General features: G+C 44.7%; 1 protein-coding gene across 2 annotated transcripts in view; it reads right to left on the reverse strand.

Annotated features, from left to right (window-relative positions):
- The window catches only part of CABCOCO1 (ciliary associated calcium binding coiled-coil 1), a 304698-nt gene that overhangs the window by 62517 nt on the left and 214276 nt on the right, over positions 1–27905 (reverse strand). For both annotated transcript variants that reach the window (XM_085608790.1, XM_085608789.1), the window contains exon 5: positions 9250–9322. In XM_085608790.1, the coding sequence (XP_085464916.1) occupies positions 9250–9322 (73 nt within the window). The remainder of the gene's footprint in view (positions 1–9249; positions 9323–27905) is intronic.

Genomic DNA, 27905 nt, shown 5'->3' on the forward strand with positions numbered 1-27905 from the left:
ATGCTTCCAATATATCGTTTCTTGGGGCCACAGGACATGACAAAGGATTTCTTAAAATTAGTCTTTAGGTCCAAGGAGTCCATATGGTCAACGAAACCACTCACTAGGATACGTAACGCGTTGGGGGTGCGGCCCATAAGGACCGCATCATCTGCATATAGCAGAGCGGGGAGGTAATTGCCCTTTATTTTGGGAACATCACAGGTTAGAGAAGCCAGGGACTTGTGTAGCCCATTAATATAGATGATAAATAAAAGAGTGGCTAAAACACAGCCCTGTCTTACCCCTCGTTGCACTCTAACCACATCAGTCACCTCACCCCCTTGACCAGTCCTGATACGGGCCTTCAGATCTCTATGCAGATAGGCCAAAAAATGGACCAGAGATTCATCCAGGCCATATTGCAATAGGGCCCTCCAAAGCATCGACCTATTAACAAGGTCGAAAGCGGTGGATAGGTCCATGAAGGCTAAGTAAATTGGAGATTTGCGAGCTACAGTGTATTTACCCAAAATAAGGTTGAGGTTAAGACATTGCTCTACCGTACCAACATTATTACGGAAACCCAGCTGGCAACTCTCCAAGATGTGGATTACGGAAACCCAGCTGGCAACTCTCCAAGATGTGGTTATCCTCGGCCCAGGTCAAGATTTTGTTATATAACACTCTACCTAGTATTTTTAGCGTGTTGTCAATAAGGGAGATAGGCCTATAACAGGATGGTTGCGACCGATCTCCCTTCTTAAAAATTGGCACTATAGTGCTCGATGACCAAGTTGGTGGTGGAGAGGTGAGTGTTATATTGTTAAAAACGTTCAACTAGAGGGGGCCCCACAAGTCAGGATAAGATTTAATAATGTCAATGGGGAGGCCATCCGGGCCTGGGGCCTTATTCCCCGCACACTGGGTGATTGCTTCTTCCACCTCCAGTAATGATATTTCTACCCGCGGGGGGTGGTTAAATACAGGGACAGCTGTTTCTGAATGCGGGGCGGCGTAGATCTTAGAGAAATGATCCACCCAGGCTGCACCAGAAATGGTGCAGTCCATAGGGGTCAGAATCTGGCCTGAGCATCGCAAGTCTTTGACCGCGCCCCAAAAGATGTCCCCCCTTACGCGGTCAGCAGTTCGTGCTAACACCTCCCAACGCTCTTCTAAGATCTCCTCCTTCCTTCTCATAATAGCCAATTTGCAACGAGTCCTGGCATTTTTCACGTCAATCGGGTTCCTTGGGCAGGAAGATAAAACACGCCGCAAATCGCGGTTGGCTAGAGAACACTCGTGATCAAACCATCTCGGGCCAACCGAGACTATGCTCCGCGAAGTCATGAGTTGGGCTCGGCAAGCTGAGCATATTTTGGCAAAGTCCTCAACTGCCTCGGGATTCGGAATAAGGTCAGACAAACATGAAAGGAAAAGGGGTAAGTTATCTCTGACCAGTGTCTGAAGTGTCCCCTTAATGTTAATGCCTCTCCATTTTAGTCTAAGATTGTTTGAAGATATGGAGAGGTTCCTTGCTCCGCATTCCTTATTATAAACCGGGCGGTGGATTGATTTTAGGCAAAGCTTAATGGGGTTATGATCCCCTTGAGGCATAGGAATTACTATGGCCTCACTAATGCGGTCAGCCAACCCAGGAGAAATGAAAATATAATCGATAATTGAAAAATAATCTCTGACTCTGAATGTGGGTACTAGGGGAGCTGTTAACAGACAATTGGCCATTATGTCCATTACATTCTCCAAATTGTGTGAATTCAAAATGGAGGTCAATTCCACACCCCTTTGACACCCAGGACGAGAGCTTCTTTCTTCCATGGAAGGACAAGCCGCTTTGAGTTTAGCATTAAAGTCTCCTCCTAACACAAGCCCGCTGGAATCATCAAAGTCGTGCCTAGATTCCAACGTAGTAATAAATTTAAAAAGATTTATAAAATTTATGTTTGGCGAAGAGCTAAAATCGTTATTATAAAAGTTAACCAAGAAAAAACTAAATTTCTGGGTAAATAATATAGCCTGGAAATTCTGGTTATGCGTTGGTATAACCCTGGTAATACCTCCTGCAGTGATGTTGACCCAGATAGATAGACCTCCAGAGGGACGACCCATTCTAGATTTGGTTGCCAGAGTGTTATAGCAATGGAACCCGTTGGCGTGCAGTTCCATAGTAGCCCATGTTTCCTGTAACATAATTATGTCATGAGTTTGAATTAAGCTGAGCCACTCAGGGTCGGATAATCTCTGCTGGAGGCCTGCTACGTTCCAGCTTAAAACGTTTAAAGTGCCCGCTTTTGACACAATTCTCCCTGGGTGGCTGTCTAGGCTATTTTGGGTAGCAAATACTGGTAATGGGAAAAGAGCAGGGATAGCCTCAATCTGTAACAAAGTAAAGGGTTCAGCAATCACTCTTGGTTGTCAGTCGGGAACATCTAAGTCTGACAAAGCTGAAAAACGATTAACCAGAGGTAAGATCTTGGGCGTGGGCACATGTGCATTGATAATCGGTTTATAAAAATAACCAAGGGTAAACATACATATGTTCGACTGTAGACCCGGCAATAACTCACAGGTTTGCATTAGAGACCGGACAGTGTGGGGGCTACAAAAATTGATAACAATGCAATCGCCTGTGATGTTCTTTGCAGATACACCCACCCATCCCACCCTTCGCACCACTGGGATTTCGTGCAGTCTGGCCGGGTCGAACCCTTTATGTTTCCTCAGCCAATCCACACATTTGTTTCGAAGATCTACCCATGACTCCTTCCTGGAACCTGACAGGCAGGGAACTCCTGCCAGAACTATCACATAAGGATAGGAGGCAGGAGGAAGATTCAAGACCTCAGATTTAGGAAAGGTCTTTGGCGGCAGTGGATCGGTAGTGGGTAGTCTTACTTCGGGATCTGGTGTTCGGGGGGGACAATCATAGAATGCTGTTGCTGTGAGCTACTAGATGGACGCTGAATCCTATTATTAACATTGGCCGACCCAAGACCTCGGTTTGCGAAGTCCCCCTGCGTGCGAGTAGTTGTGATTAGAGGAACTGGCTCCCGGGTTAACAATAGCTCCATACGTGCAAGTCTTTCCTGTAAACAAGAAAAATGTTTGTCAAATAAAGCCTTGGAATGGCTAACTATAGCACTCAGGCCCGACTCCAGGGCAACCATAATATCATCTTTACTTGAGTGGCAAGTTATGTCATCCGTTTGAGTTCCAACGGACGCGGTAGTGGGAGCAACTGACATTTCTGGGAAACCAACACTAAGTGCTCCAGAACGATTGTTACATTTGGATGTGAGGTTGGGTCCCCTTTTGCGTTTAGCTGGTGGTTCCTTAGATTTGAGCACTATAGAAGTTTTGGCGTTGCGGGACCGAGTCCGAGCTTTTTGTCTGCTTAAAGTGTTGACAGAGGGAGAATCCGAGTTTACTAATAAGGAGGATTGGTGGATGGAAGCCTCAAGCATAGGGGAAAGGGTAGGAGAAACAGAGAGCCGGGGATGTAACATGTCTCCCTGGGTTAGAGCTTCCATCGAGGAGCGTCTTTGTGCCGTTAATAGATCTAGGGACAATCGGCGCTCAGTTAGCGCGATCTCACTCGTAAGTAGGCTCTCTGCCCTAATCATGAAAGCATCCAGTGTCCCCACCGTTCCCTTACGTCGATTCATGCTTATGCAGGTCTAAACACACCCTAATGCAACAAGCAACAGTAATTTGCTATAACAGCCGCCCACGTGCATAAACCAGTCACCTGTAGGTATGGGATGTTTTGAACTGCAAGGTCATAGGGGGTGGTCCAGCCCGGCCTCCTCCGTCCGCGGACGGCCACCGACGGCCCGCCGTTTGCCCAGGCTTCGCCCGGCGCATCCCGCGAAGCGGGCCTCAGCGAATCTTTAATGCGCCTCCGGGCGCTGCCGTGGCGTGGACAGAGCGCACCGCCGCAAAGGACGGGCGGTAGGCAGAGACTCCTGGCGGTGTCGGCGGTATGCAGAAACTTCTGGCGGTGTCGGCGGTAAGCAGGGACTCCTGGCGGTGTCGGCGTTTTGTGCACTAATGATTTCCCCCGCTCCGCCGGCCTCAGCAAATCTTTAATGCGCCTCCAGGCTCTGCCGTGGCGCGGGCAGAGCGCGCCACCGCAAAGGACCTCGGGAATTGTATTCCCGTGGCGGCGGCGCTGTTGGCGGTAGGCAGAGACTCCTGGCGGTGTCGGCGGTATGCAGAGACTCCTGGCGGTGTTGGCGGTAAGCAGGGACTCCTGGCGGTGTTGGCGTTTTGTGCACTAATGATTCCCCCCAGTCTCTCAAAGACGGCCACATTTTTCATCTGAAACTGAGCTACCCAAAAGGTGGAGTTTTGGTATAGGCAATGCATGAACTGATGACATTTTTGCCCCCTAAGAAAGTGCGCGCCTTCTGTGCATCTAACAGGGTAATCATGACAAGGTATGGATCAACCAATAGAATGAAATGTATGACCTTCTTGGGACCCACCCAAGGAGCATTTTGATCCAATGGTGAAAAAAGTTGTGCTCTGCTTTCTATCAAATCTGACGGCTTCAGTGACGGTTTGACCCTCTAAGGAAGCGTGCGCCTTCTTTGCATCTAACAGGATCTTCATTAGACAACAATGGGGCAGCCGGTTGAATGACATGTATGACCTTCTTTAGATCCACCAAAAGAGCACTTTGTTCCTATTGTGACAAAGGTTGTGCTCCTCTTTCTAGCAAAAGTGTTGGCTTTAGTTTCTCATCAATTGAAGGGTTTGAATGTGAGGAAAACTTCAATTAAAGTGGAGATGCATGTGGATAAATGACATGTGCTGCACCACAATCAGCATTACTCGTACTAGCTTGGAGAGATCATGTATACTACAAGACCTCTCATAGCAAATAGGAGTAATGCTGATACTACAAGTCGTGAGCCAAAAATGTTAATGCAATGGTACATATTAGACCCAGGACCAACGCCAGACTTTTCCAGTGCACTTCCAAAGCAGTTTGTGCGTATGTGGTCTACTACATGCATGAAATACACTGGGCATGCACTAAAGACTGCCCAACATGGTAAAAGGTTTTCTTTAAGTGTTTGTGTCACTGGTCCAAACCTTCATTGTTCATGCCACCTTTAATGTAGTAAAATGTTTTTCCCAATTATAAATTGTAACATTATATTTACAATCCAGTTCAGAGACCGACATTTCAAATCAGAGGCATCCAACAAATGCACTAAAACAACACAAAGGACTTCAGACTTTTCCAGAGGAACCATGAAGGAAAAATGCATACAGCGTGTTAAGGTGTGAAGAACTGCTCCCATTTAGCTACCTATATAATTACAACAACCTAGGCAAGAGGGAACAGAAACTTTCAGGTGTGCTGACAGGGCAATAATGTTGTGCACTGCATGCAATGTAGCTGTGGATCCTGTCCAGAAGTGCACAGTGTATATGTAAATGTAATTCCAAAAGCACATAAAATGCTGTACTGATACCACATGCACCAACAATTCCACAAAACTTGCTCTTCAGACACCATTTTTATCCCTTTCACAAATAGTATGCCTTTGTATATGGTATATTACACTTGATATAGCGCTCAAATCACCAATAGGCATCTTGGCACTACAAGACAGTAACAGACAGCATCTACCAGAAGAGGACACTATTGGAAGAGGAGAAGCTTTCAAAAATTTCCTAAATTGGCAATACTTCGGACAGATACGGATATGCACAGAGAGCCTATTCCAATAGACAGGAGCCAGGTAAGAAAAGGATCACCCCCCCACATCTAACTAAACGGATGCAGGGGATGCACAACAGGGCTTTCTCTTTTGATCGTAGACTTCTGGTCTTTGTTGAAGATACCTAGGGATATTTCTCTTTAAGACCTTGTAAGTGAGGCAGCATATCTTGAAAATGCTTCTTTTTTTACTGGTAGCCAATGCAGAGTTCTCAATGAAGGGGCCGATGGGGTGCCCAAGGGAAGATTAAGATTAAATCTGGCTGTTGTGTTTTGCACCACCTGTAGTTTAGCAACCAGACACTCCTTAGCTGCAGCCAGTAGAGCATTCTGGTAGTCTAGACTGCTTACTACCGGGGCATGGACTAATGTTCTTCTGGCAGAAATTGGAAAATAGGGAAATATTCTGCGTAAAAGGTGCATAATATGGAAGCACATTCCCGATGAGCTTTCATGAAGACAGTCTGGTATCTTTTTATGCCAAGATTCTTCACTGATGGTTTAGAAGATGGGCAGATCCTAGATGAGAGTGCCACCATTCGCTTGACCACAGAAAGATAGCTTTGCCAAACAGCAGGAACTCAGTCTTACCTGTGTTCATTTGTAGGCAATTGTCAGTCATACAAAACAAAATGGCTAGCATTCCCTTTGCAAAGCAATCTTGGGTTAAAACTAGATCAGAATCAAAAGTGAAGGTCAGCTGAGTATCATCAGCATAAGATATAATTCCAAAGCTGAAAGGCTCAATGATCTTGGAAAGGGGTGTCATATATATATTAAACAAAGTTAGGCTCAAGCATGAGCCCTGTGGTACTCCCTTGTCCAGACGAATCTTGCAGGAGGTATAGGGGCCGAGAGTGATTGTTTGGAATCTGTCATCCAAGAAGTTGTCTCCTAAATGCCTATCTCACGCATTCTCTTTCTCAGCTTAGTATGTGAAACAATATCAAATGCTGCGGAGAGATCCAGGAGCACGAGGGTGGAGTATGGAGTGAGAGTCTCAATGATTCCGTGACTGCCAATAAGGTCATTTCCATGATATGGCCAGGTCTAAAACCAGGTGGCAAAGAGCCCAGAAGTTGATTATTTTCAAGGTAGGATGTTAGTTGGTTGTTAATTAGGCCTTCTAGCAGTTTACTTAAAGGGGTAGCAGAGATATCAGACGGTAATTCAATAAAATGATAGGATCCAGGTCAGCTTTCTTTAGGATCGGTAGGACATGCGCAACTTTCCATTCAGAGGGAATTGTGCCCGTTTCCACTGAACAATTGAATATAGCTTGAATGGCCAGAGCAAGAAGTTTAGATAGTAAAGCCATGACTTTGGGCAGGCAGATATCAAGGGGTGCCTGATTTCACCGAGCCGAGGGACCTCTGGGCCACCTCCAAAGAGAAGATTCAAACCGGATAAGTGAGGGTGTCTCAGCTCTTTCCGTATTTGTCGTATTATAGGTAACACAAGGGTCCATCATAGGCAGGGTATTTAAGTTGAAATAAATCTGTGAGATTTTCTCTTGAAAAAACGTAACAAGAGTCACACAATTCCTGTAACACTAAGGAGGGCTGCAGGCACACCTGAGGGCTTGTGAACTCATGAATAATCTTAAAAAGCGCTTTAGGTGCAATCATTATTTAATTATTAAATAATAAGCAAGTTGGCTAGTGACTGTGGAGTGCTGAACTTTCCATTGAGCAAAAGTGACCACTGAGTATTGTATGAATTTCTTTGATAGTGAGTGCAAAACAGTGGAGATATCATCAGCTGCTAGTGTGGTATCTCCAGAGATGTATATGGCAATCAAAATTGACCACAAACATTAACTGCAAAATAAAAAGATCAATGTCATATTTAATGAGCGAAGTCCCAGAAGTTGAAGGATGCTGTATTCCCTTTTCATTTTAGGGGTTGATTCGACGGATGACAGATGAATCCAGGACCACCTTGAATATATAGATTCCTTCCCACAGTGCAACACAGAAGAGTAGGTCAAGCAATTGTGAGATTCCTTGCTTATTACAACATGACCTTTCCTAATTCTATTTCTTTTAACTCAGACAATGTTGCTTACATCCTCTGAGCATAAAATACTCATCACATTTATACTCAAACACTACACATAACATGCTTGGCTAATATGCTAAGCCATATTGGGAAGTTGTTCCTTTTGTCGAGCTAAATGCTTCCTGTTATATTTCCCACAATGCATTGCATGGCTCATAATAGACAATGAATACTTTATCAACACACTGTCAACTGAATGAAATCCTCAATGACACCTGAGCTTTGCAATAACAAGTGGCATTATTAGTTCCTGCTGTACAGTACCACTGCAAGCAATTCGACAACAATTTGCACCTCAGCAAATTGCCTCTGACTCCTTGAAAAACCTTTATAGGTTTCTCAGTAGAATCAACAACTGCATCAATGTTTAACTGGACATAGTGACAGACAAATAGCAAACTATTCTAAGCATAATGGGCCTTTTCTAGAGTCAGATACAATTGGCTATGAAGGTGCATGATTTCCTAGAGATACGTCATATGACCTTCAATGCACTCTTTCTTGGACACTGATGCAGGGGTTACATTGACTATCAATTACATGAAACAGATCATGGCACAGCTCAATGAGGCATTGGAGAAGCCCCTATGACTAATGCACAACCATGACTGGCATTGCTAAAGCAAAGTTATCCTATTCAATTCCGCAAGGTTTGCCATCCTATCCTAGGACAACAGTGCATACTTGGCCCTGCTTTTATCATGGTTCCTGATGTAGAGCTTCACCTGTACTTTCGACATGTATGTCTTGAGGCTGGTCAATCATCAATTTTGAGGGAAATTGACACTGACCTCTTGGGTCCAATACAGTGTGTGAGTGCATGATGAGTTCAGCTGTGCTGAAATGATCATTCTATCTATACATTTCTTTTTGTCAGCTAAGCATTGTTCCATTACAAAGCAACCCATCCGTAACCAGGGTTTTTACACTAGACCATGTAGCAGGACATTAGATTGTAAGCAAGCTATTCTGTTGTGTTTTAACAATTACTCAAATGCCAAGATGAAAACAAGGCAGCAAACATTCATTTAATAAAGTCTTGGTTTATAGATTAAATGTTTTACATACTCTGCTAAAACAGGTACTTTTAGGCTGGCACTAAAAACTATGGCAAATCACTTATTAATAAAAGAACATTTTTGAAACCATGCTACCATTTCCTGCCGCTCTATATGGGGAATCCAGCTAGGCCACAGTTTCTCTTCGTTTGTCTTCTATTTCAAACACGTTTTCCTTCTACTTTGGCTTTTCTAATGCCTCGTAGTATCTGATATATAAGGAATGACATACATTGTTTACATTTGATTATTTTTTTGCCAAGGCGCTATTTTGGTGGTGAATCAAACTAAATTAAAAATAACTACCAGCAATCGTGGCATTTTTTAGTAAACATCGGTGAATATTTCTATTATTATTTATTATTTCTATAATAATATTTATTATTGTATACATACCTCGGTTCCAACCACAAGTTCATCCCTGGAAGAGCTCACCATGCATTCATACAGTTTATAGTGCTGAAAAAGGCTGCAAAATTACAAAGGCATTTGTGTATCATTTATATATTTTTATAATAAAATATTTTACATTTTTAAAAAGAGGAAAGGAGTATCAGCACTTATCTTCAAAGCGGCTGAAAGTAAAGAAACTGGAGCTTTGGACTAAAGTTAAATCAATTAATAATATATAAACCAATGGCATGCACATTATAATAAATATATAGTGTATATTTCAGCTTGGAACAAACCCAAAATGCAGGCAATAAAGGCAGGAACCTATTAGTATTTAAATATAGAAAAACAGGCAGTCATACCAAACATACTCAACGTGATTGAAGAATTCCCTGCAAATTTGCATTTAATTTACTAAAAAAGAGTTGCATTATTTTTTTCTAAAGCGCACATTGTGAAATGTCCCTCTTTTAGTTGCTGCTGCTCATAATAAAAACATAAAGAGACATTCAGAGCAGGAGGATGGCTCATACTGTACCGAATGGGTGTTCACATTCTCGCTAAGAGAAACCACAAAAGGCGGACAATATTGTCGGAGTGTTCCTGGAAAATTGCTTTTACAACAGAAGAATATCAATCTACTCAGATCACAAAGATTTCCCTCGAAACAGCTACAATTTACAATCCAGTGAAATATGTCTTAGTTGAAAGCGTTTGTACATTTTGTGGTACAATTCAGCTCCTCAGTGAAATTCCCAGAAAGACACACGAACATTAATTAACCAGCCTTGGCAAAACATTGAAAATCCACAGAAAGTCTGAAAGTGAACATTTAATGAACTCGTTTATAATAAACCAGAGCAACAGTATTGCTCACTGCAATGCTTACCACACGCTCACCACATGCTGTGAGAGTGGCCCTTCAAAGTTGGGGGTAAGGAAGTATATTAGGGTAGAAGAGGAGCTGACAAAAATAGATGTTAAGGATATCTGAATGGTCAATTGGTAGCAGTTTTAGCACATTTCAGAAAGGAAAGGGTCTCAAATTTAAGAAGCAGGAGCATGAATATGCTTTGTTGGAAATGTGCAGTTTCTACATTGTCACCCCACATTTTTCGTCTTTTGCTGGAGCCTATACTTTCGCTGACTTTAGAACAATGTACATTTTACCCATATTAACTAGTAGAAAAGTGCATGTGCTCTCCCTTTTAAACATAGTTGTATTGGCACACTCCTAACTGGCATATTTAACTATATTATATCTCCCTAGTGTATGGTACAAAGTGTATCCAGGGCCTGGAAGTTAAATACCACTAGTGGTCTCCAGTACCTATTGTGCCATCCCCTACAGTGGCAATGCAAACATGTTTGCTGGTCTACCCTTGTAGCCTAACCATAACACTGTAAAAACTGAAATTCCATATGTCAAAATAAACCATTTTGACAGGTAAAACCTCCCCTTTAAATATTCATAAGTCACCCCTGTAGTGACTTTTGTGTTATCAATGGCGGAACTCTTTTGGCTTCTGATGGACTCCGTAGAGTGTTAAAGTGGAATTAATTGAGGCTGGTTTAGAATGTTGAGTATGTAGTTACACACAGATGAATAAAGACGTGGAATACTAAGCTTCATGTGTGGTGTAGCCATTGGCATGTTCCAAGGCTGGGCAGGATGCTACAACTGGTGATGAGATAGGGGATACATAACCCGAAGATCGACAGTGGTCTCCAAGAGAGTTTGCCTTGGTCCAAGCAAATTGCTTGATGGATGTGGAGTCAAAGTGCAGCTCCAGCTGCTGTGAAACAGTTGAAGATAATGAAAGCATTGCAAAGAATCTACATGTTGAAGGGTGAGAACCTGCTGGTCAGGACATACATAAAGGTACCGCACTGCTACGCGAGATAACGTTTTATGGTATACAGAGTGTTAGCTTTTATGAAAGTGCTTCATACACGTGGATTTTGAAAGGAGCGATTTATTAGGTCCATGATGAACAACCCTTAAGCAACGATCCATCACCTTGATCAACCGTCCGCCTTCTACCCCTGGGATTCCACAATCCAGAACCCAGTGGAGATGGCACCCTGACGTTGCAAGGTTTTTAGGATGCAACATTAACACTGATACAACCAGGTTTTCAAAGAGCAGCCATTGATAATCAAAAATTGCAAAATAGTGCTGCGAACAGAAGCGCTGTAGGGCGGAGATCACCCTCCCTTTAATAATAACTACAAAGAAAACTGAGCACAAATAATATGATGCAAAATATACCCCAACAAAACAGTCTAGTGCCATAAAGAAAATCATGCACAAATGTAATCTTTCTTCCAGGCCGGTTTATATTTGATGCATTCCGCTCTACGGAGCTCTTGTTTGACATTAGCATCAACTATTGGGACAAAATTGAATTTCTCTTTTAACCACTTTTCACAATCCAACCAGTTACTTAAAGTTACTCTCCGTATGTTCCATGTTTTACCATCCTCCACCCACACTTACCACTTGTTTCGGTTTAGACCATTTTGACAAATTGTTTCCGGAATTCCCATGAGCGAAGTCCTCACCCAGTCACCCACTTTAAATCTAAGTACCTTCCCTTTTAACCTATCATTATGCCTGCACACATACTTTTCCTGCTAATCTTGAACTCTACGAGCTAACACTTTTTTCCTGCACCCTTCGAAATGGACTTGTCCATCCAGGCTGGTGTCACTAAAGTGCATGCTTGCAGCCCTTTGAGAAGGACAAAAAGGGTTTCTTTTGTGTCAGAATGCGGCGTATTCCGATAACTCCACAACATTTCTTTAACTGAATTCGTACACTCTTCTCCACATCCCTCAGCTAATTGTACACACTCTTTTAACACACAGTTGAACCTTTCTACTAAACCATTCTCCCTAGGATTATAAACAGCAGTAGTAATATGAGACACCCCTGACTTAGAGAAATATTTCTGAAATTCATTGCCATTGAACTGTGGCCCATATCAGTTATCATGCAGTCTGGATATCCTTCCCTGCGGAACACCTCCTCGTAGAAGCTTATAAGGGTGGATGACTTGATCTCTCTTACAAACGCTACTTCCAACCACTTGGAAAAATAATCAACAAGGACAATATCTATCCCCTTACAAAAAAAGGCCCACAAATGTCCATTGCCACTCTTTGCCACGGTCTGTCTGGCATTATAGTGGGTGAAATGGAGGACTCTTCACACTTATGGTACTTGTTGATACATATGCATGCCACACAATTATGTACAGACCTCTCAATATTCTTGCTCATGCCTGGCCACTGAAAGTCACTTCTAGCTCTTCTCTTCATGCCAGACATACTACTGTCTCCCTCGTGGAACAAATCCAACAACCTGGTGCTCAGGCCTGATGGTATAACCAATCTGTCAACTCTTCTAATGATGCCATCCACCACTGATAACTCAGCCCAACCCATGCTGTATTCCGCATACTACCTCTTCATAGCCAAGCACTGCCTAGAATCATTGACCAAATCCGACATCATCTGCTCCATGTCATCTTCTAACATCGCTTGCCTTCATTCATCCATGCTCACCGCACCTCCACACGTTTTTTCCACTCTTGCAACTAACCATTCTTCTTTATCATCATCCTTGTTACCGACTTCCAGATTTTGCAATGGTAACCGCAAAAGGCAATCAGCACTTACATTCTTGCAAACAGGAACATATACCAATTGAAAATCATACTCCTGAGGATGGTAAAGCCATTTTGCAATTCTAGGTGTGGCTCTGCCAGCACCCTTAGTAGTAAAAATATCTATAAGTGGGTCTGTGTTCAAATCTTAACTTGGGTTGGTTCCCCACAACTGTGTTTTAAGATAGCTGACGCCTCACCAGCACGCCAACCCTTCCTCCTGTATGACAGAATATGTACCTTCTGCACCCTTGAGAGTACATGAGGCAAATGCAACAACACCTTCCTTTGCATTAATACTGTCCATAACCCATACATACTGGCATCAACCACCACAATAGTCCTGTCACTAGGATCAAAAGGTTTGAGAACCACAGCCTTCACTATGTCAGATTTAATGTTGTCGAAAGCCAGTTGACAATCATTAGACCACACAAACTGGACACCTTTTTTCATTAAGGCTCTTAAACTGTGTACTTTGTCAGGAAAATGCAAGACAAATTTAGAATAATATTCTGCTAACCCGAAAAAGGAGCGCAGTAGTTCCTTATTAAAATGAGATAAAGCATTCTCGAAAGCGTCCAATAGTTTATGTTTTGGTCTGATAGCTTCACCTGACAGGGTATGTTCCAAATAATCAACCTTCAATACATCAAATTTGCACTTATCTGCACTTACAGGCATTACTGCATCTTGCAATCTCTTCAGAGCTTCATTCAAGATTCTATCATGAGTATTCCCATCCGTGGCCCATACCAAAATGCCATCTTGAAACACCCTTACGCTCACAATGTTGTTTAGAATACTGGACATGAGCCTCTGAAACACCGCTGAAGCGGACACTTAGCCAAATAGCATGCGTATGAATTGAACGTTCTTCCGGTGTTACAAATGACGTCAAACGCTTAGAATCCAAATGGCGAATAAAGACGTGTAATACTAAGCTCTGCGTGTGGCATAGTCATTGGTGGGTACCCAGGCTGGGGAGGACGCCGCAACACCCAGTGGCGGCTGGCATCTACAGGGACGGGGAACAGGCACGCGCGCTTGTGAAATAAAATTACAAAAATTAAAACTTACCTGAACGCGGTGTGACGTCCTCTTCTCTCCAGCGGAACTGAAAGCAGGAACTCCCTTGACCAATCAGTGCACTGCTGTCATGCAGGATGAGAGCAGTGCCCTGTTTGGAGGTAGCGGCCTCACTCGGCACTCCTTAGCGCTGTTGAGGCTTCGGCTTGCTGTAGCCCAGCTGTCTTAAGGGAGCTGGGTTAGAGATGTTTAAAGTGTGCATTTGTGGCTGGCTATCTCAAGACAGCCGGCCAAAAAGACATGCACACTTTAAACAGTTCCATACCAGCCCTTCATCCTCCCTGCTGAATGACATACTGCAGTCACTCAGCAGTGGCCCCACCCCCATCCTGACGCTCTGTTCGGGATGGAAAATAAAAATAAAATGGTAATAAATTACCATTTAATTTATCAGCGGTTTGAGGGGATTTTAAGTGGGGTGACACTCTTCCACGCCAATGGAGGAGCAGCCCCTTACAGCACCTATACAGGTTTTGTAGCCCACAAGGCAGGGTGCATGGTATTTAAAAGTAAGGTATGTAGAAATTTAACGTTAACATGTCATTATAGTGATTAGCACCCTAAAGCTATTTTCACTGTAGGCATTCTGGCCCATTGACAACCACCAGAAAGCGACATTAAATACTACTACTGCATTATGGGAATGGGCAAAATAATGAAACAACAATTTTTTTATAATTATTAAAGATCTATTTCAATGCTGAAATCAGATTTAAATAACTATTATGGAAAAGTAACTTTTAAAAAGTAACCCTTTACCTGCCTGAAATGTCAGAATGCTAAATAGCGTATGCCTCTGCCAGCTCTCAGCCTGTGCTCAGCATTGAATAAGTGTAGGCAAGGTGTGAAATGTCTCAGAGGAGCAAACAATAGGCTGATATGAATGGACAGATATTGTTCCTCTGAGCTCCACAGAATATGTAGGGTGAGGGCTGTGGGCATCCTTTGTGATACTAAACTGTAAAATCCTGCTTGAGTCTCAAATCCTGCTTGACAGGTTTACTGGGTTAACATATACCAGTGGGGGTGCACTTAAAAGGGAGAGAACTGGATGCCAAGACAATTCTTTTGAATCCACTGTCTGGTTGCAGAAGGATGTTGCTTTTGTCCTACCAGACTTCGTTCACTGGGCTTGTTGTGAGTACAGAGGCTGCTCCAAACTGGATTTCAGTATTAGGTGTGGGAGATCACAAGGATTTCCATAGAATACTCCCCACACACACACACCTAGCCTTCAGAGTCCTGGTTTAGTGTGGCAGAATACTCTTGCCACAGTGAAAATACCCAGACACATTGCATTTTGGGTGTGCTTGCAGTAAGGCAAAGAGGAACTACTGAAAAAGTGGGTAGGGTTGGACTCAATAAAGTATCAAGCATGCAAGAATGCACGATAAACATTCACGGCGGTCTGAATTATGTTCCACACCACAAAATGGAGACGTAGCAACAAACACAGCATGACGCAATCTTACATTCATAAATCATTAAAATACAAGGTTCCTGAAGAATGCTCATCTCCCCACATACCAAATTGTATGTCAATAGGACAAAATATGTGACATAAACTTGTTTATTGCCCATGTGTTATCCACTTCATCGTTGTTTTACTTCAGCACTGCTCAGTCACCACCAAGTTATAAACAGTACCTTTTGAATCAATAATACAATGTATTAAATGTGTTTATATAAATTCAAACTGCCATAACACTGTTTGTATCCTTAATTACTTGTACTACATTTCTGCGTCTGCATCTCTACAATTTTCTTTTACAGCCACTGTATTAAGCGAAACCTTTTTGTAGCATATTTTGGAAAACCTCCTCTAAAACACAATGTATTCTCCTGAAAACACTCCTATTAGTGAGCCTCTGGATGAGGATTTGTGAGAGGCAGAATTTGTAAGTAATGTTCTCCGGTGAAAGAGCAACAGTTCATTGGCACAGTCATTTGCTTTGACTCTGCTATCTGAGACCTTTCAAATAAACAAGTTATGGTAGAGAAAGGTGGCGAGGAAATTAGAGCTCTGTTATATTTTTTCTTGAATTGCTGCTTGAAAGTTGAGATGCCTGAAGGGGGGACCACATGATATGCCTCAACATCTAGGTGAACACAAATCTGGTAAACATTTATCAGTTTCAGTTTGATTTGTTATAATACGGAACATTACATGACATCATAATAAAACAATGATAAATAATACATATTAAAAACATTCATTGAAAAATATAAAACCTCCGGTCCAATACAAACATAATTTAGAAGCATTGACTGCTATCCTTTATAAAGTGATGACATGCATAGCATAGTACAATAAAGAATATGTTATATGACTTCAGTCCTATAAGTGCAACATTTGAACATGGCATCGTTCGTAGCACAATCAAAAATCATAAACATCACCTAACAATATACGAGACCATAAAAAACTACTTCATTGTATACTATGCAATCTAGCTTCAAACAAATCACTTGCTCCTAACCTCCATAAGGGGATATTGCGCACCATAATTAATAAAGTAAGCAAAGATAACATATAAAACTTGATCAATACATTCATTTTCAGGCCCTTAAAAAGAGCAATATGCATAGTGCAACATGTGAAGTGCAAATAATGCATACATTTGTGAGAATGCATGTAAACATTTAGTACTGGCCAATGAAGCAACTTGACAGCCTCACCCATCAGGTGACAGCATTATTTTTTAAAACAGCTGTACCACTTGATGTTTCTGACCTACAAGCCAGGCTTAGGAGTGTTCAGCTTACATTTGTCCCCAGAACGAGAGGGGCTCCCTGCCCATCCCAGTTGAAGATCTGAGGTAAGGTTATTTAAGTAGGCGATTTTGCATTCTCTCCTTTGCAAACAGCAGGACTGTGGTTTTCTGGTATCCTAGCTACATAAATTACATTAAGCCTTTAGTTTGCCAGATAAAATTCCTCAAAGGTATACAGCTAGTTTTACAAAGTGCAGTCAAGCTCCAGTGGCTGTCAGGACACTGTACAATTTGTGGGCAGATTAGTGGCAGTAGAAATAAAAAAATGCAGATAAGTCATACGTACATATTTTAATGTGACAATTTATTCACAGGACAAGAGCGCTATAAAGTAAGGGAGGGGGGGTCATCCCTCTGGAACAATTTATAGGCACACTATAATATAATTCTATGACCTAATGGAAGCCAACAAAATTAATTAGCAGAGCTAACTATATCTTGCGCCCCGCCATGCACTGCTTATGACCTCACAAATACATCACTCATGACATGTTCTATGATATCATTGATGATATCACCAATGACTTCATCCAAACTTCTTTTGTACACAGGTAAGTACAAAATAGTTCAGAATAATAGAAAGCATCATTCATGCCATCACAAACACAGCTCCCTTATAGCTAGCAAGCATGTGTTATGTGCAACATTAACACTATATCACACACTTCACGGGTAGCCTAGTTCATATTAAAAATCAACCACAGATATATGAGAGACCCTCATTGCACACAGTGTTTAATACGTATGCAACCGTTCATAGAATGCCGAGCTCCTCAAGATACTCAACTTCTGTTCCACAATGAATGCTCTATTACAGGCAGCTTTTATCTGTATCAAACCCCTCACAGTCACTGAACCTACATTGAGAAGTGAAGTTGATATGAGCAGAAAAGTAAAAAAAAGGGGAGTAGGTGTGTGGCCCCCCTTCACAAATCTCATTAGCCCCATGGGACCCGTCCCACTGGGCTGAGTAATTCATAAAGGGAGGAGACATGCGACCCCCTTCTTGAGCTTAATTATGCACTGGGGACCCGATATATATATATATATATATTCACTGAAAAAACCATAGGTTTCACACATGTTATAGTTAGCTGGACATTTTACTGATAAAAAACCAATGAAATTCCCCCGTTATAGTTACTGTAGGCAACTATAACTCACGGGACCGCAATCCTCTGCTGATGCTAATACTGTATTTAGACACTTATTTGCCCATGTCTTCTTCCATTAAATTTTAGCTATACATATATTACAAATATTTTTTTTTCATAAAGACACATATGTCATCAGCAGAGGATTACGGTCGCGTGAGTTATAGTTGCCTACAGTAACTATAACGGGGGAATTTCATTGGTTTTTTATCAGTAAAATGTCCAGCTAACTATAACATGTGTGAAACCTATGGTTTTTTCAGTGAATTTGTACGGTTTTTTAAATGCTAAGTTACTTTACGCCATTTGTGGTGTGCGCGCCCACTTAACGCAGTTCGTTCCATGCGCGCACAGTGAGCTCTCAGGCCCCCCCAGCCCCAGGGACCGCCACCCCTGGGGCTTCTTTAAATTAGGTGTGGGGGGCTTTCAGGCCCACCAGCCCCGGGGACCGCCACCCCCCGGGGCTTTAAGAATTTCGTTGCGTGCACTGCATCCCCAAATGCGATGCAGTGCACACAACAAATTCCGTTTTATTAATTTATATGTTAACTTACCTGTAAACCTCTGTAATCCATAGTTTACTAGTCCCCACCCTGCCCCACCCCCTCCCCACGTCACCGCCCTGCAGCTACTCCTACTACCGACCGCGGCTGCTCTCCGCACTGCCTAAGACGGAGCGATGTGTCTACACGATGTATTTTATGCAGGAGTGTCCTGGTGTAATACGTGCGGTGCAAAATCTTTAATTGCACTAATCTAGGTCGTGATGGAATTGCAGCCTCTCTGGGAGATGTGAGTGTCTCCTGCCAGTCAGCCTCGTCAATGTCTCCCACCTCCCTCTCCCATGCGGTCTTCAGTGACACTGTAGGGTCCGACCGGTTATTGATTATTTTTCGGTAGGTCAGTGATATTGCCTTTTTTTGAAGGTGGTCTGTTAATAGCCGGTCCTCCAGCGGGGAGGGTTCTTCGAGTCTCGTATTCCGTGGTAGTACGGCCTGAAGTACATGTTTAATCTGAGTGTATCTGAATAGTTCTGACTGTACTAAGCCATAGGTGGCCTGCAGATGGGCAAAGGGAATCACCTCCCCTTCTGCCACAAATCCCCAACCTTTGAGATGCCTATTAAGTCCCACCTGTGGAAGCCCTTGGTATTTCCCAGCATTCCAAGTTGCTTTGTATCCCATAGTGGCATTGCTTGTGTGACTAACCCTTCCCAGCCTAATGCGTGTTGCGCCTCAAACCAAATGCGTATCGTGTGTTGCGTTGGGCCCGTAATATTGCCTCGTCTCTTTTTGTTATATAGAGCACCCATGATCCCGGAGGGTGCTAGAAGGTGTCTGTCTAAAAGGAATGCTGGGTCCTCTTGGGGGGCATGGAGCCATTGGTTGACTGCTACTAGTTGGGAGGCCCAGTAATATACTTTTATATCAGGAAGCGCAATCCCGCCATCGTACCAGCTTCTGGTGAGTTTGTGTAATGCTATACGGGGTGTTCTCCCATCCCAAAGCAACGTCGTCACTTCTGCATTTATTGCTGTGAAGTATGTAGGGGGGACAGGGAACAGTGTGTTCTGCAGCGCGTATAGAAACCTGGGGAGTGTCATCATTTTAAAGAGGGCAGCTCTTCCCAGGAGCGTCAAAGGTAGGGTGCGCCAGTGTTTGACATCTTGAATCTTGTCAGGGGTTGGGTCAGGTTTTTCTCGGTGAATAGTGCGTGATCATGTGTTACAAATATTCCAAGGTATTTAAATCCATCTGTAACTATTTGAAGCGTACATCCATGTGGCAGCCACGGCGGGGGACCATGTAGGACATATAGTAGCGACTTTTCCCAGTTGATGGTATATCCTGATATCTGCCCATAAGCTGCGCAGATATCTAAGAGGCAATTGATGGATCGTGTTGGTGACGCTAAATATAACAAAATATCATCTGCGAAAAGCGAAAATTAACTCTCTTTCAATACTGAGGGCCAACTAGCCCAACAGGTATCTCCAGTATGCGCAAGGGAGCTGCGTTGCAGACAGGTGTTCAGAGGCCACGCCCCTTTTTACACCTTTCTGGAACACAGCTCTGTGGCGCTTACTGGAGGTACCTAGTGGGCTAGTTTGACCCTAGGGACCCTTAAGGTTCAAGGGGACTTAATCTCTCAAGTTAGAACGGCCACAGGACGCATTTACACAATGGTGAAGACAGGGGACGGGGCATGAGGTGACGTGTGCAAACACGCCCTGGGTTCGCGTTTTAGGTTGGGGAAATAATTCCCCTTCAATCCTGAGGGACCCTGGGGGCCAACTAGCCCACCAGGTGCTTCCAGTAAGCGCCACTGCGCTGCGTTGAAGAGAGGTGGTGCAGGCTGTGCCCCTTTTTACACCTCTCTGCAATGATGCTTACTGTATGTACCTAGTGGGCTAATTTGCCCCAAGGGACCCTCAGGATTCAAGGGGAGTTAATCTCCCAACTTAAAACGGCCACAGGGCGTGTTTACACAGTGGAGAAGGGAGGGGACGGGGCCTGAGGTGATGTGTGCAAACACGCCCTATGGGGCGTTTTAAGTTGGGGAAATAATTCCCATTCAATACTGAGGGCCCATGGGGGCCAACTAGTCCACCAGGTGCATCCAGGAGGAGCTACTGTGCTGCGTTGCAGAGAGGTGGTCCAGGCCTTGCCCATTTTTTCTGCAACGCAGCTCTGTGGTGCTAACTAGAGATAACTGATGGGCTAGTTGTACCCAAGGGACACTCAGGATTCAAGGGGACTTTATCCTCCAAATTAAAACGGCCACAGGGCGCATTTGCACATGTCAGCTCAGCTCCCCCCCTCCCTTCACCAGTGTGCAAACGCGCCCTGTGGCGCGTTGTAAGAGGTAGTTTTAATCCCCCTGCCCTATTATATACTAGGATCTTACAGGGGAGGTCATGCTGATAACAGGGGTACCCCAACGCATAGTGTTCCCTGATGTATGTAGGTGTTTTAACTGTATTCTAAGAGTCTTTTAGCTTCGCACTGGCTCTAGGACTGGTTAGTCAGAGTCAGTTACTACCAGTACACATCTGAAAAAGTTGAGGGTACAGGATGATTTTGCAACAAAGGCCTCTTTCTGCTCCTCTGTTTGTTCTTTCTGCACGTCTTCCTTCTTCCTGCACTTTTCTTCGTCTTTGAGGACTTCGGTTGCTTCTTTCTGCATTTCTTTTTCTTCTTTTTGTGTGTTTTTTCTTCTTTCTTCACATGTCCTACCTCTGTAGGCATAGTTAGAAACTAGCATTTAAAAAAGCTTTGAAATTCACTCAAAGAACCATAGGTTGCAGTTACATTAAAGTTAGAAATTAGCATTTAAAAAACCTTTGAAATTCACTGAAAAAGCCATAGGTTTCAGGCACGTTATAGTTAGGCATTAGCTTTTAAAGAACCTTAGAAATTCACAGAAAAAAACATAGGTTTCAGGGGTGTTATAGTTAGCTGGACATGTCACTCGTAAAAAACCATAGAAATTCCCCTGTTATAGTTAGTTCAGCTAACTATAACTCACGTGCCCGCAATGCACTGCTAGTGACCTCACATATTACATCACTCATGACATGGTCAGTGACATCACTCATGACATCACTGATGACATCATCCCTGTGATAGAGTGGCAGACCTCCTCTCACCCTAATATAACCTTTGATACACACATTCAAAAATAGAGACTAAAATTAAAAAAATAATAGACATACTAATACCAGTTACAACAACCTATTCAGTAATTCCAAGATCTACATACACATTCACTCATTCACCAACAGTCCTATATAGTCACTCATACATGTACTCACTCATCATATGTACTCATACACCTATACATCCTATTACACACCGCCACTCATTCATAGAGTTACTCACACACAGTCACTCATGCTAATAAAGAATCAAACATCCATTTACTTGCATATATCGTTATACACACACCACACGCACACCACACGCTGGAGGATCCGGTGTTTCGTGCTAACATTGGGTTAGCCATAGAGGACTATTTTCGAATTAACGCCAGTATGGCATCATCCCAGGTGGTGGAATGGGACGCCTTTAAGGCTGTAGTTCGGGGGCGCTGTATTGGCGAGGTAGTGGGAGTGCGCAGAGTGCTGTTGCAGGACGTCCAGTCGGCGGAACGACGGGTGCGCGATAGGGAGAGAGAGAGGCCGGAGCGCCCGGACGGACAGGCGGGGCTGCTTGAGGCTCGGGAGGCGTTAGAAGTCCAAACCGAGAAATTGCGCTGTTTTGACTATAAAGCCTACATGGATAGGGCGCATGTGGAACGCGATAAGGTGGGGGCATTGCTGGCCTGGCTGGCCAAACCGGCCCGCAGGGAGACCCCGATAGTGGAACTGAGGGGGCAGGGTACGGAGGTGGTTTGCACCCAAAAAGACATCAATGATCACTTCCTACAGTATTACGCCGAGTTATATCGGAGTGGGGCAGGCCCTGGTTGCCCGGAGGATGCAGAATTCTTGCCAGGGGCGGGGCTCCCAAAGCTTGTGGCTGCAGATGAGGCGCTAGGTCGGGATGTAGAAGCGGGCGAAGTACGTAGTGCTATAAAGCACATGGCTAGGAACAAAACCCCGGGCACCGATGGGCTCCCCATTGAGTTTTATGCAGCTTATGCAGATGTTCTATTACCCTGCTTGGTGGCGCTGTATAACGGGGCGCGCAGAGAGGGGACCCTCCCTGCTACCACGCAAGAGGCCCTCATAGTTCCCCTTCTTAAACCGGGTAAACCTGCATGGGTACGTTCCTCGTATAGACCTCTGGTGATGCTCAACCTCGACTACAAGATTTTGAGTCGTATTCTGGCTAGTCGGTTGATGCACCATATGTTGAAACTGATCCATGAGGATCAGGCTGGGTTCATTCCAACCCGCAATACTGCAATGAATGTACGCAGACTGATGCGTATCTTGGGGTCCGACTCTCATGACAAGGAGGAGCCCTGCATATTTGCGGTCGACATTGAAAAAGCCTTTGATAGCCTGGAGTGGCCTTATCTGTTTGACGTCTTGCGGGCTTTCGGGATGGGGGAATACTTTGTCCAGTGGACGGCGCTTCTTTATAGTGCTTCCACTGCTAGGGTGCGGACGGGGGGCTTGATATCTGGTGACTGCGCGGTCGCTCGGGGAACGAGGCAGGGGTGCCCGCTGTCCCCCTTGTTATTTGCACTGGCAATGGAGCCCATGGCCGCTCACGCTAGGTCAGGTCGGTATTTTCCAGGGTTATTAGTCGAGGGACGAATGCAGCACATAGCATTATATGCGGATGACCTACTTCTTTTCTTGCCGGATGCTGGGGAGGCCTTGCAGGGGGCGCGGGCTTTGCTGGAGACTCTAGGGAGGGTGGCGGGACTCCGGGTGAATTGGACCAAGTCTTGTCTGTTTCCCACGGGACCGGACGGGATGATTCGCCAGGGGGATGTCCCGTGGGAATCCCGGTGTTTGCCTTACTTGGGGACCAGGATTTATCACGCTCCCGCTGATTTGTTAGAGGGCAAGGTGGGGCGAGCAGTACGAGGGGTGAAAACCTGCTTTGAGTTCTGGGGGACTCTCCCATTGTCGGTGGCCGGCAGGGTCGCCTTGGTGAAAATGGTCATTTTGCCCAGATTTCTTTATTACTTTGGGACTCTCCCAGTCTGGATCCCAGGAAAGCTCTTTGCACAGTTGAACACTTTGATTACAGGGTTCATCTGGGGTGCGGGGAGGCGGAGGGTAGCGCTGCTTACTCTTCAGCAACCCAGGAGTGAGGGAGGCCATGCGTTGCCGGACCTGGAGTCCTATTACCATGCTGCGCAGTTCCAGTGGTTCACACAGTGGGTGGCGGGTCACATCAGGCGCCCAGAAGAACAAAGGAGGTCGGATCCGAGCTGGTCCCAATTATCTTGTGTGTTGCTCCGGGTGCCGGTGAGAGAAGCCTCACTGCCTCCGGACTTGAGGGTGGTTCGGCAGTGTTGGGCGCGGTTGGCTAGGAGGGCGAGTGTTGTCATTCCCTACGCGCCCGAGATCCCTCTACGAATGTGTGAGGCGTTACCCCACGGGGGAGACTGGAGCCGGTTGTTGGCCTGGGAGGAGGCGGGAGTTATGACACTGGGCGACCTATATGAGGATGGTAATCTGCTCCCCTTTGACGACTTTAGGGAGCGGCATGATCTCCCGCGGGGGGACTTCCTCTTATATGCAGCCTTGACTGCGGCCGTCAGGAAGCACTGGCGGAAGGGGATGGTAGAGCCGGACACCTCTCTTGCCTGTCAGTATGTAGTGATGGCGGTGGGTACCTTTAAGGCGGTGACTTGTCTCTACAGGCGGATTACTGGGGATATGCGGCAACCCCTGGCTGCGCTGCGCGTCAAGTGGGAGGCGGACCTGGGGGCGGCTATTGCGGACAAAAACTGGGAAGAAATCACGGAGCGCCCTTGGAAGTGTACACGTAATGCACGTTTCCAGCTCATTCAGTTTTATGTTTTCCATAGGGCATATCTTACACCTAGCAAAATAGCTGAGTACTTTAGGGGGCCGGATGCTTGCCCCCGATGTGGCCATGTTGGGGCGACTTTTCGTCACATGTTCTGGGACCGTTCGCAGGTGACAGGATTTTGGCAAGAAGTGGGGACATTACTCCTGACGGTGACAGAGAGGGATTTGGAGGTGGGCCCGGGGGTATGTTTGCTACATGGGTTTCCGCATACTGCAAAGACTAAGGTCACCAGTAGGTTTATTGACTTGGGGCTGGTCCTGGCAAAGCGGGAGATTACTTCCATTGGAAGGCGAGTAAGGGACCTAATTTCTTACGGTGGGCTAGGGAAATGGAGAAATGGGCGGGAAGTGAGGGGACTTATAGATTGTGTCTGGCTAGACGTAGTGAAAATGAAAGATCGCACGAATGGGCCCGGGCATGGTTGGTGCTCCTGGAATTGTTCAAGCGCTCGGCTGTGGGAGATGGGGGAGATCCGGTGGAGGATGATGGGGCCCCGGTTCCGTGAGCACCCTGTAACAGGCTTCCCCCTATGCTCTTGAGGCACTCTCTGCTGGGATAGCTGGGAGGCGGATCCGACGAGTGGTAGGTGAGGCTTTGATGCACATGTAATTATGATAAGATACTGGTTACATGCTTGGGTGGGTGGGCAGGGGGGGTTACGTTGGGGGGTTGCTGGGGGATGGGGCGGGGGCATATTGGTTTTATCGCACATTCATTGTGAATTACTCCTGTGGATGACCTACCTCGTAGCATAGACGCTGGTGGGGTGAATGTTGTACAGTTGTGATCAGTTTGGTGGACTGGTCACTGCACCACGTTCTGATTTGGTTGGAGGGCGGAGTACGGGGGAAGGGGATTGACTGCATTTTGTTTTGTGACCTAATAAAGTCTGTTTAAAAAAAAAAAAAAATCATAGCCATTGTGCTGCCACTAACCCTCCCGCTTACCATGCATGGTCTTCTGTGCTGCAATGGCCCCTCCCACCTTCCCTGTGTGGTCAGCTAGCTGCCCCTGACCCCCTCCCACCTTCCCTCCATGGTCTGTGTGTATGCCATCATAGTCTCACTGTTGCTCTCCATGGTGTGTCTTGTTTCTAGTGCCCATCCTGCCTGTCCTCCATAGTCATCTTGCTGCTCCTGCCCTGCCCCCTTGCCCCCACCCCCTCTGTTTCCATGTGCAGACCCCTATTCCCTCCCTCCTGGCTTGTCTGTTCCATTGTAATGCCCCTGATCCGTCCCTCCTGCCCTTTATGGTCTGTTATGCTGCAGCTTTCTCTCCTGTCTGTCCATTATGGTCAGCTAGCTACCATTGCCTCTTTCCCCATTGTTCTCTGTTGTCCATGTGCATGGTCCTGTCCCCTCCCTATTGCTTTCTATGGATTGTTGTGCTGCACTCCCATCCTGCATGCCCTGTGTGGTGTATTGTGCTGCTGCAAACCCTGATGCCTGCCCTGTAGGGTCAGTTTGGTGCACCTCTCCATGTCCCTCCTGTCCTCTGTTATCCGAGTTAATGTCCCTACCCCAATTCCTCCTGCCTACCATGATCCAATGTACCATACTTGCGAACATTTTAAACTTGGTAAGAGGGAGATTCTGAAAAAAAACTGGGGTATTGATTTTCTCCTTTGAGTTACATTGAAAAAGAGGAGATTGTAGACAGGAGACAGATCAAATAAAGCCCATTTGAGCTTAAAAACATTGGACGTTTCCTGGCTGAAACGGGTCTGTTGGCATGTATGGTTATACTACCACTGCCTCTTCCTTCTGCCCACAATGGTCTATTATATTGCCACAGCCTCTCTTGCCAGTTCTGTATTGTTGGTTTGTTGCCCCTGCCCCGCTTTCCACTGCCCTCCATAGTCTGTTGTGCTGCCACTGCCCTTCCTGCCTGCTCAGTGTGGTTAAATTGTTGCCTTTGCACCCTCCTACCTGCCTTCAATTTTCAGAGTCCGTGCCCCTGGCCTCTGCCTCTCAACAGTATCCCAATGAACAACTAGATTGCTAACATTCTATATTTATTACAAAAGTGTGGAACGCCTGATGTCATCGTTTAATTCAACGCTTGCAATTGGTCCAGAATGCGGCTGCGGGGCTGCTAATGCATATTCCATTCAAGCACTCTGTCTCTCCGCATCTTCAATCACTTCATTGGCTACCAGTAGCCAACAGGATCAAATTCAAGGCACTCACGTTAGCCTTTAGATCCTTGTTTGGCTCGTGTCCAATATATTTGAGAGATCGGTTGCCAAGATATACGCAGTCCCGCTCTCTTCGCTCCAACTGCCGGATCCAGCTAGCTGTTCCTCGAGTAAAAAAGGCTCGGTTGGGTGGTAGAACGTTCTCGGCCAATGTAGCGATGCTTTGGAATTCACTCCCCCCAGAGCTTCAGCTGGCCCCTTCTGAATCCCGCTTTAAACAAATGCTGAAGACTTGGCTCTTCACCCAACCTCGCTAATGACTTGAACTTCGGTACATGTATTCTCTGCTTGTGTTTAGCGACGGGACACCTCCCTGTGAGGTAGCTGTTCGCGCTCTACAAAATTCTGTATTATTATTATTATTATCTTGATGTAATCAAAACTGTAATACCTAGAGCATTTCCTTTCAAAATTACATATATGAGAGGGTCTTATTTGCATCAAAATTATGGTTAGTGGTCTAAAAAACTAAAATGAGGACATATTTTCTGAGTTTTCAAATAGCGACAAAGAACTTTTAAATGATTTGTAATCTTTATTTTTTTATCCAGTTGACCACTTGATTAAATGTTGCACTTAGGGGAGAGCATGTGGTGTTACTTCCAGAGCTGCAGACTTTGCAACTGGGGAACCAGGTTGGAGTTTCTCTTTCAACATTCTGTGATTCTGGTCAAATCACTTAATCTCCCCATGTCTACAACCAAAATGAATTTGATCTAGTGTGATGTAACCAATGCTCATGTAAAGCACTCCAATACCTGACAAGTCTGCACTATATTATAATGCAAATACATAAAAAATAAGTGTTTTGCACACTTCTGTCATTGGGCTACATGTGGGCTACATCTGGGTGATATTTGTGCTGCATTTGGGCTCTTTTGTCTCTGGTGCCCATCTTGGAAGATGTATTTGTTATGAAGTTTCCTAATTTCCTCATTTGCTGCAGTCTCCTCAGTAGGAAATGCTTTCAGTTTTTTACTTTGATTCCATCAAGAAGGTATTCAGATATGTCACACATTTGCCATAAATTCTGAATGTTAGCACTCTAGTTGCTCATTAGATCACTGTAGTAAATGAAATAGAAGAGGATTTGAGAAGTCACTCAAAATGTGCCCTAATTTTTTTTTCTTCAGCACTAATCATAATTTCTATGGCAAAATGAACCTCCTCATTGTGTTCCTTTTTAAATTAAATGTTTTAAGTGTTACCAGTTTATTCCAATCAAGATGGCTTCAGGTGTGCCATACTTTTGTCATAAGTAAGACAGTAAGCGC

Source organism: Triturus cristatus, chromosome 1_2 (assembly GCF_964204655.1).
Source record: "Triturus cristatus chromosome 1_2, aTriCri1.1, whole genome shotgun sequence".
In the NCBI taxonomy this organism is placed as follows: Eukaryota; Metazoa; Chordata; class Amphibia; order Caudata; family Salamandridae; genus Triturus; species Triturus cristatus.